Source organism: Gracilinanus agilis, chromosome 1 (assembly GCF_016433145.1).
Source record: "Gracilinanus agilis isolate LMUSP501 chromosome 1, AgileGrace, whole genome shotgun sequence".
Lineage (NCBI taxonomy): Eukaryota > Metazoa > Chordata > Mammalia > Didelphimorphia > Didelphidae > Gracilinanus > Gracilinanus agilis.
Window position 1 is genome coordinate 459,949,954 of NC_058130.1, and position 11,399 is coordinate 459,961,352.

At 31.6% G+C, this 11,399-nt stretch overlaps 1 protein-coding gene across 1 annotated transcript in view; it reads right to left on the reverse strand.

The window, feature by feature from the left end:
* LOC123252835 (cadherin-10-like) overlaps positions 1-9,154 on the reverse strand; it is a 233,242-nt gene extending 224,088 nt beyond the window's left edge. The window contains exon 1 of the mRNA XM_044682074.1: positions 8,924-9,154. Coding sequence (XP_044538009.1) covers positions 8,924-9,154 — 231 coding nt within the window. The remainder of the gene's footprint in view (positions 1-8,923) is intronic.
* Positions 9,155-11,399: the final 2,245 nt, after the last annotated feature.

Here is an 11,399-nt window from a genome sequence, read left to right on the forward strand (position 1 = left end):
TATATATATATATTTCCTGACAAATGTTATATTTCCCATTCCTTAATTGTGCCCGATTATATTTAAATAAAACTTCCTTGAACAGAGAGGCTAGGTTGTGAACTTACTTACTATGACCTCCAAGCTTCTAGTCAAGACAAATCCAGATAATGCCTGGCTCTGAATATTCCTTGACTAAATTATTTTCCATAGCATTTTTTCTCTTCCTCCTTATCAATGGGCAACTTACATTTTCATAGTTTCTTTCCTCTTACACAGCCAATTTTTCCTATTCCTTACCTTTAAAATGTGTACTGTGAAAATTGAAACAAAAGGCTTTTATTGAGAATTATTATATGCAGAGCACTGTGATGTTCAAGTACTGAGAAAAGTACAGAGTTAAAAAAAAAGCAAATATCTTTTCTTTATAGAGGTTAGAGTCTGATAGAGGGAAAATACAAATACATAGACAACTCTAACACAAAGCTTTACACAGAGTATATTAAATATTCACAAAGTTCTTCATGAAATCAGAAAGAAGATTGTGCCCTGGGTTCACAGAACTTGAGTGTAGATGAGTAAGTATGATTATGTGCATTAAATATATAGAAGTTTTTTCTTTATAGATGTTATTTTACTGAGCAATGAAAATATTGATAAAATAAAATTTAATTATCAAAAACAAATGTTTCCTAGAGAAATGAGGAAAGAAAAATGTTTAAAAATTTTAAGTATCTCAGATTATTTTTCTGAAATTTTTATTCCAGACTGATTAATTTTTCTTAACCTTATACTGACTGTAATTCAACTATTTTCTTGATAAATTAGTGACATCGTTATGCTTTATATAAAAGCATTTACTATGCTATTGAATAGCAATTATTATACAACAAAATAGTGAGGCCTTGCACAGTTATTGTAGTGTTTTACCACAAAATTAAAATGGCCCTCTTTCTACATTTAAGTATTTTTTGTTTCCACTTTCCCAGCTAGTCAACTGGTAGAAACACGTTTTGATGTTTAAGTATGAAGCCTCCAATTTTTATATATGTACTTTATATTCATGATCTAGACAAGAAAATGGAAAATATTTTGAGTTCCACAGATTCTTAACTTTATTTAGACATCAAATCAGATATTTAAATATCAAAAGCAAACAGCACAGTTTTATTGAGACAAAAGACTATATACCAGGAATCTTATCCAAAATGATTCTATTTTATTTGCAAGTTATATACACATAAAATACATACACATACACACATATAAACATACTTAGATACATATGGATATATGCATACATATATTTACTTGTTTCAAAATATACACACTTGCATGGGTATACATACTTGTATGTATGTGTATATGCACATATATGTATGGATCCATGAATGTTAACACATATATGCATGTCCGTGTATGTATATGCCTGAATATTTTAATATATATACATATATATATGTATATATATATATATTCATGCAACTAAGTACATATGTATGTATAAGTTGTTGTGCATTAGAGTATACATATATGTATGCAAGCATGTGTGCAAAATTTTAAAGTTCAATAGCTTTAAACTACTAAGACTGGAACTTTGAAGAGAGAGATAAGATATATATACATAAATATATGTTAGTGTAATATGCATATATATCTTTATGTTTGTAAAGGCATATTTGTATGCATTTTGTATGGTATAGGTTATGCTGTGTGGTAAAGTGCCCAAACTAGGATAACAATTGATATTCACTTAGTAATTAATATTTTACAAAGAACTTTTAGTAGATTTTAAATTATGTATGGGTATATGTAAATATATATGAATTTATACAGCTATATTCTTATAGAGATAAGGAACATTTATATATAATTTCATAAATCATTGCCAAAAACCTTTTGTCAAACTATAAATCCCAGAGTCTGGTTTAAACAGTGGTCTAATTTCTATAACTAGTTTTATGATACCAATTTTGCGTCATAAGGAGTCTTCTTCATATAATTTCTGAATTAGATAATCTTCATGGTCAGACATGAGAATATTATATGGGTGAATGTTATTATACATCATATATATATGTATGTATGTGTGTGTGTGTATATATATATATATATATATATATATATATAATAAAAAAATACTACCTGGAGAAATGCTGAAAAAATATGAACATTTGTAGAATAAAAGAGCATTGAAATCTCTGAAGTATATGGTTTATCTCTTTGCATCAGTAGGGGGGTATTGGCTATTCATAATTTGTACAAAAATGTTGGGCCAAGCGTTATTTCCCCAAAGACTTCTCAAGTCATGTTTACTACAAAGCAAAAATGAAAATCCTTGGTTTTCAGAAGAGATTTTTTTTCTATATTGAAAGGTAAAATTATCTCTAGTTGCTATAATCTCTTTTTTTGAGAGGAAACTGTTTTCTTTATTTTCTACTTCCTGTAGACTTTGTAATCATCAAATTTTATTTTATTTCTTTTTTATATTTCCTTTTTTATATGTTGGTACAATTTTTAATAATTATTTTCTTACATTTTTGGAGCTATGTTGTATCCCTCCTCATCACTAATCCCACCTTCCCAAACAATAGGTAATATTATACTGGTTGTACATATGTTATCATGCAATGCTCATCATTTTGTGAAAAAATTTATATTGCTTACACTAGAGGAAATTTTATTGGGAAAATAAAGTGAAGAATATATGCTTCAATCTGCATTTAGACTCCATCAGTTCCTTCTATGGTAGTGGATTGTCTTTTTTCATCAGGAGTCCCTTAGGGTTGTCCTGGATCTGTAAATTTCTGAAAATATTTAATTCATTCACAGTTGATTATCATTATTCCTCTTACTATGTAAAACATTCTCCCAATTTTACTCAATTCACTTCGCATCACTTCATATAAGTTACTATAATCTTTCTCCTGGGTTTCTGAAACCAGGGATGAATGAATCAGATTGGGAAATTACTTGCCTGACATTTAGTGCTCCATTGAAACTTGCACACTGGCTACCTCTGGATAATATTTATTTATTGCAAAAACAATAAAAGAATGAATGGATGGTAGGTAAATGGATAGATAAGGAATTCAAAATTGGGTGGGGGGGGGTTAAAGACAAAATGAGTTTCAGCTTCTAATTTATCCAGTCACATCATTGTGGCATTACTTTTCTCCACTTATATAATGCTTCATTTTCTCGTTTCCCATTTTCACATAAACTTTGTAAAATATAATACTACCACTATGAACATTTTTAAAATGAATTCCTTCTCAGGTGCTCAAACTACTTAATACATACATGACCTCTATTAGATTCAGAAATGGGCAAAAAGGAAAATTGGATGCTCATTGAATGTAATGAATAAAAACCTCCTCTACCACTATAAATCAAACTTTGCATTTTATTGTCTGATTTCAATTTCATTTCCTCAAAACCTTTTATAGCTAAATGGAATAAAGTACAACCTACACTTAGAAAAAATCATAATACAATCAACAAAATATATGCATTTGTCTATTTTCTTCATTTTTGCTTTTTTTGTACAAAAACACATTAGTGATCATCTAAAATAGAGAGAAAGAAAGAAATGTAAATGTGGACGTGTCTATCATGTTGACGAAGCATGAAAACAGAGAGTAGAGTTTTGAGAACAAGGAAATTTTAGAGCAAGTATTTCAAAAAATCAGGCAGACTAATTAACTTTTAGAAAGGGTATTTACTCAGCAGGTAACATCTCTCCAAATTGGAGACCTACTTTTCCCTTTCACATATAAATTCCCTGGGAAGTGCAAAATCAAAATTAAAGAGTATGTGGACAAAGAGTGAACTCCCAGGTCCTGGTTATGAGAAGTGCTTCCCCCCCCCCTTTTGCGGATTCCTTATAAAATCGCTTTAGGTGTAACTGCAGGGCTCTGAGTTCTGAAGTTCCCTTTATTTAGAGGCTTTTTGTCATTTGTCCCTCTCTGCTTCCATTACAGAGGCTGCCATCAGCTGCTGCTATTTCAAGTTGCTATTACCAACTGGGAGTTGAACACTGAACCTTCCAACCTTTTAAAAGTTCACAATGATGTTAACTGGTTGATGTGGTGAGGCAAAAGAAGAATGCAATCTCCAAGGAATCTTTCACCATTGAATTCTACCACCACACAACTGGGATATTGCTGGAATAAGTGTCTGGATTATTCCTGACCCCAAGGTAGCATTCAATTTCCTCAAATAAAAAATAAAAGGTAGAACTAGATAGTATTTAAGATGCTTTTCAGCAATAAAATTCTAGTCTCCTCTATTTGACTAGCTAAAGAGAAAACAGATCATCAAGCAAGGATAGATTGAAAACTTCATTTTTTAATTTTTTTTAATTTTTTAGAAAAATTTGCTATGGTAACATGATTCATGTTCTTACTTTCCCTTTCACCTCCCTCCAAGTACCCCCCTCATAGCCGATGCGCATTTCCACTGGTTTTAACATATGTCATCTAGCAAGACCTATTTCCATATTATTGATAGTTGCATTGGTGTTGTTGTTTCAGGTCTACATGCCAATAGATTGAAAACTTCTATAGCTTTCTAATTTTGTAATCTTTAGTATTCTGTTTCCATAGCTTAGTCATGCACAACTATACCACCAAGGAGAAAATAAGTCTTCATTTGACATTCCTCACTTAGGCAAATAGCACAATCATGGACCTCACTACTACTAGAAATTGTTTCTCTTTTAATATTCTGGATTTGGTACTTTCCCTCTATAAATTTAGGCTGCTTGCCTTTCATTTAACCCACTGCTTATATTCTAGCTCTCCTATTTTTCATGTGAGAAAAATGCTGCTTAATCTGTTTTGCCCCTGTCTTTACCTTTTCCCCATTCTAATTTCACTTAAATCTCTCCTAAGCATCCTGGATCACGATTTCAATGATTTTTTTTTCTAATCCCATAGAATTCTTCAACCCCCTTTACCTTTCCCTGTGCTGCCCTGGTATTCTCCCTGGTGATCCTAATAAATGCTTTCTGTGTTTCTGGCTACTAAGTTTTGTGAGAGAATTAGTTATGATACAGTGTTACTAAGTCCAATGTATATACAATATACAACTCTTTAAATGGGGCTCAAAAGACTGGCAAATCCTTTATTCATTTTTTGTGAGTCCTTATCCTATTACTCCTAGTGATCTAAACCTTTACTAAACTCCAAAATTTTGACCATACACTGCAGCAACTTTAATGGAACTATTTCTGTCAATTCTAAAAGTTTTAAAATTTAAAAAAAAATGACCAATTTCCCTTCCCATTTCAATTCTAACATTTGGCAGCAAACATTGCTCTGAATGAGTAACTAAATGGTAAATCAGTATCCACATGAGGAAACCATTCAATCTAAAAACCTTCATGTACCAACTGTGTGACTGGCGCTATGCTAGGATTGAAGGATATAAAGAATGATAAATGGCAGTCCTTGCTTTAAGGGAAAGGAGAAAAAATTCACCTGGTAAAATTTAAATCTACAAATAAGATTTAAAAGATATATTATTTACAGGGAACTGGAGATAAGAGGGTTGCTATAATGCTCCAACTCTGTATCCAGATTGTGGTTCTGACATGGGGCCTTCATTAACACTTCACTCTTTTACTGAAGAAAACTTCCATCTCTGTCATGTATAATAAATAGTACTCCTAACCCTCTTTTTCTTCTGGAGGGTTTAATAATGGTAATTGTGGGGTGAAGCAAGATGTTATCTCTTAGCTCCTCTTCCAAATCTATGCTTTAGAATTTTTATGAACTGTGAATACTTGAGAAGATAAAGGAAGAAATTGGGGGAAGAGAGTCTGACAGTCCATAGCTTTCTTTTAGATTATTGTCATAGGAAAAGAAACCTGATGGTATTGGCTGGATTCCTGAGAAAAATCTCCCTTACACAGTGGTAATGAACTCTACATGTAAAACAAACAAACAAAAAACAACACTTGTTTGTTTATAGAATGAATTTCATATTTAACTCAACTTTCCTGAATTACTTGCTGAACTCTAATAAGAGGTTTCTACCCAGTGGTCCTTGAAATTTTTTTTAAAGTTGATAATGATTTAAATATAATTTATTTCCTTTTTAATTGTATGCACTTTGTTTTATGTGTTTAAAAATAATATTTTAGAAGATATGTGTGGGATTTACCAGACTGCTAAAAGGGTCCTCAACACACACACACAAAAGATGAAGGACTATTTCCTCCATGAATTTTTTCCTAAGGTAAATAATATGTATCTTGTTTCACAATATGACAAACATTGAATTATGTATTGCATGTTAATATATGTACAAACTATATCAAATTACCTTTCCTTTTGGGGAGAGAGAAGATATAGGAAGGAGGAAGAGAATAGGGATTACAAAATGTCAGAAAAAATTTTAAAAATTTGTATTGACAAGTAATCTGGAAAAAATTTAAAAAATAATAGTGAACCCCTGCTAAAGTATGCAATAGATATAGTAAACAGGTTAACATTCACTCACAGAGGCCCACTGATCACTACTCTTCCATTGTAGAATTAAGGGCTAGGGAACTGGAGGTCAGTGAGTTTCCAAGAGTCACACAGCTAGAAAATGTCTTTGGTCAAATTTTAATCTTTCTGGGCCTGGCTCTCAATCCACTGAGCCACCCAGTTACTTGACCCCTGTTCACTACTTTATGCTGTGTTGCCTCTCTGAGATTTGCCAAGAAGCAATTATTTAGGCCTAGAATGGACCCTAACACAGTTCCTTAAATTTTCAATTGTACACTGATTCTAAGTAGATGATAAGATCTTCATTTAAATGAGATCATGGCTTTCCAGAATCTCAGTCTGGAGCTTAACTCAACTGTATTTCTTCCCCATAACAAATTTGATCTCTATTTTTTTCTATTTTTTCTTCCTTTCTTCCTCTCTAAAAGAATGAAATTTCTCCCCTCATTTCTCAGGCAAATCCCTGTAATAATTCTTTTAATCTAATTACTGTCAAATGCCTCCAGAACGTTGTTGTTCTATCATCCTTTATCTCTTTTATCTCCAAATTTTCCCAGTCAATTGGCTTCTTCAGTATGTTGAATCTAATATTTTATATTCTAAAAATTAACTTCCCTCAACCACCCTACCCTTTCTAGTCACCATAATCTTTTTTCCCACTTCTTTGACTACTATGCTTCTCTTAAACACCATTTACACCAGCCATCTCCATTCATTTATTCTCTGACCACTTAATTGTTAGATGTATTTTTTTAGTCCTTATTATCCTTGACTTTTAAATAAAATTTAAAATCTTCTTTTGCTTATACGACAGTCTGGCCTTCTGCTTCTACACTATCTTCCATCACTACTACTTCTCTGTCAATATGGACTCTTTTCAATCCTTCATTTTTCTAAATTAAATGTTTCCTCAAGAATTTATATTTTCTCCTTCATAACTTCTATGATCCAAATATACCTTATGCAAGTAAAGCCAAAATATTTATGTCTCAGTATAACATCTATCCCATGGATGTATGTCTTGTTGCTTTATTTGTATTAGTCATTGCCTCCTATATTTCATTATATTTTTTTTAAATTTAAATTTTAAAATTTCAATACACCTAAATCTGAGCATACCATTCCCTCATCTTCTATTTGTCTCTACCCCACAAAAAACAGCCACAGAAGTCCAAAAATTGATTGTCACCTTTGGCCCATAAATTCTTTCACCTCACATAATGGTTTCTCCCTTTATTCTATGTTTTAAGATAACACTTTGCTAATAAAGCATAGGAAGTAACAGTAGAAAACTTAGGTGATATAACTACAAAATAAATTAATAAAATTATACTTTAAGTCAAATTTGTTCTTCATCTTCTGTTTCTCATATCCATATCTTTCTTTCCGATTCTCATTGATATTATCATTGCATAAATGCATATTACTTAACATAAAAAACTGACTTTCTCTCTCTATCCTGTCCATTGCCAGGAATTCCTTAATTTCCCTAAAATGCCATTTTCAATCTCCTGAATTAAAATCTTCCATTATCCATCATTGAAAACAAGATAAATTTTGGTGTTCCACCAGGCTATTGACATTTTCCAAATAAACCATTATTTTTCTTATCTCCAATTTTTTGTTCATGTTTTGGGCAAATAAAATATAACTTCCAAAATTCTCTGGATATGTGAACCATACCCCCACTTTCAAGACCTATTTCACCTGCTACTTCTTTCATGAAGTCTTCCATGGTCAATTAAAGAAAAATCATGGCTTCCTTCTATGAATCATTGTAGGATTTTGTTTATATTAGTCATATGAAATATCACATACCCCCTTGTCTTACAGTCCTTTCTGGCCTGATTTCATCCAATCAAATATGATGTGCTCTCTTTGAAGTTAAAGCCATGCATCATAATATTATATACTGTTTTGTATATCTTAAGATTTTAAAAATATTGAATGAACAGATGAGAAGTCCATCCCAATCTATAAATTTCTGAGGGCTTCCCTCAGTCCAGACTCTAGAGATGCCACTGGTAATTGTAAACAGAGCACTTATATACAAGATCTAGTTATAAAATAAATTTTAACCTCCTACTAAAGAAGGAATTAACATTGTAAAGTTCTTTTAAATTCCTTAAAACAACTTCTTTTAAGCTATATCATATTAGTTTATGCATTCTTTCATAAAAAAATTTGCCAAGTATAAATCATGTGGCTTTCACTCTTCTATATACTGAGATAATTTTACTGCTGCTGATTAAAATACTGACACTAAATTAATTCTGTTATATACAAAACATCAATTTGTAATTATGAAAATAGATATGATTTAAGAATGTAAGAAAAATAATAGCAATTCTTAAAGAATAACTACAGATGGAATAAACTTAGAAATATTCTTTGTACAAACAAATAAGGAAAGGACAGTAAGATTGTTCATTTAAATTTAGACTTACCTTTCCTACATATTGATAATCAGATCCTGTATATTCTTCAAGTAAGAAAAATTGATTCCACATCCAACCACGTTTTTGGCGGTGCAATATTTTTCCATCTCTTCCTGGTGTGCGCGTCTTCACAATTTTTGATTGGGGCTCAGAAGTCCTTCTAAATAACATCTCTGTAGAGGAGAAATTTGGCAGGCACACCCAGAGCAGAAATAATAGTATCACTTGGTATATCGTCATAGTGATCCAACTGCTGATTGGTCAAGATGTGATTGATGAGAGAGCAGCAATGTGTTTCTGGACTTTCTTTTGATGAGGTCTAGTAGGTAGGGTATCCAATTGGTTTCCAACAATTAATCAATATTTTATTCATATTTCCCAATCTTTAAAAATAAACAGAAGAAGAAAACATGGTCAGCTGAAAACATGATGAAGAGATACATACCACTTCATATATATAAGTGCTGAGGTCATTTATCTTACATAGCAGCATCCAAAACAGTGCACCTTATTCCATGCCATAATGATTGGTCTTTTGGAATATCAGTTACCTACCAACCTATATATGAGTGGAAGAAATATTACTAGAACTAAATGCTTTCAAATTTCAAACTATTTTTAATAGATCTTTCCCCAATACCATTTTTCTAAGAAAAATATATATTTAAGATAGGAACAGGATTAGACAACCTTAAAGTTACCATCTACTTCTAATATGAAATGATTATATACAATTATATGGTTATTATTTCAATCGTTTATATATATCTTTACTCTATGTGGCATGTACTTTCCCCAGACACTACATATATGTAAAAATCTTAATGATTTTGTCACATTTTAGTAGCATTAAAGAAGAAAACTGCTAAATTATCCTAAGAAAAGAATTACATAATTGTAAAGTAGCCCACTAACAAATCAATGTACCTGGTTTCACCTATTTCTCCCTGGGGGCAGAGGAAGGGACCAAGGAAATGCTATTTTCTTTCATGGCTAAAGACCACTCCTTGGTAAAAGGGGAATAGGCCCTAGTTTTTGGAAAGTATCAAAAGTCCAGAGGCAATGTTATCAATACACAGACCATTGTTCAAAATATCCAGAAATCAGTCAAGGTCCATGGGGTCAACACAAAGGGTTATCTGCTAGACATAGCCACAATGAGTTCAAGTACTGGGGTAAAAATTACACTGGAGAAGTATGTAGTTTCTATCAGAGTACTATTATGAGGGGAAAAATGCCTAAAGGAAAGCTATACATAGTAATAGATCAAAGGCAGCAAATAACTTGTAAACTAATTAGACTTCATACCAGAGAATCAGGGCCCAGAGTAAATGATTCTAAAGCCAAAGATCTGCAGAGTACAGGATTAAACAGTGGGATTATTGAAAGCCAAGTGAAGCTTTTCCTTCTTGTTTTACAGTCACAGCCATGATATCATACGTGACAAGAATATGTTATGGCTCACATGTTATCACATATGGTAGCAATGAATCCTATTTGAATGCAAACCATTCTTAATTTTTCTTTGTTTTAATTTAGATGATCATAAACGCCTAAAGAAAGGTATGTTTTTATCCAGAATACTGGACTATATTGTTAAGTCATGTTGTTTCTATTTCAATGCTATCCTTCAACTTAATTTACAACTAATCCAGTATTTTTCATTATGGTATTATCAAAATGCCCTAAGGCTAATACAAAATGATTGCAGAAACAAGAATAATGATGAAACAGTTGTTCCCTAGGGTATAATAAATAGCAAAGGAGAACATTGCACTCATCAGAGAAAATACAACATGACAAGTAAACCCTCCTATTAAAACAAATCTTAGGATTTAATACTTGGAGTATAAAAGGAGCTCAATGCATTATGTGAACTCAAGTGATAAAAAACAGGGTTTCATTTAATTTGAAGGTGTGACAAAATGAACCTAAAGCCTTCTGGGTTTTCTTTGTATGTATTGTTAACATTCTGAGTGCCATTTTCTGATAATACTCAGCTGTCTAAAGAGCTATCTCTGCATACAGGTCTCCTGTAGCTTAGACTTTGCAGTATTATGAAATGATAATTTAAAAATATGTCTAAGGAATACAATTTCATATTTGAAAAATCTCCCACCTCAGATTTTATAATAAAGAAAATTCCCTTTGATCATATTAGTGATGTAGTGATCAAAATTTGAGATGATTATTCATTATATATACATACATAGAGAGAGTGAGGGAGGGAGAGGAAGATATATATATATAATACTATATGTTATATATAGTATTCTCTCTTTTAAATACAAAAAACCTCAAACAGCAGGTCTTTCATAGACAATGAATATCTTTTTATACCTTGTTAAACACAATAGAGGCTTCATATAGTGCCTAGGTGTGTTGTTTTTTTTTTTGTCAATAGCTAAATCTTCAGACTTTGATTGGTCAAATTTAATTTACATCTTTTCTGATGCAAATTTACTGGCATCATACATAAATATAT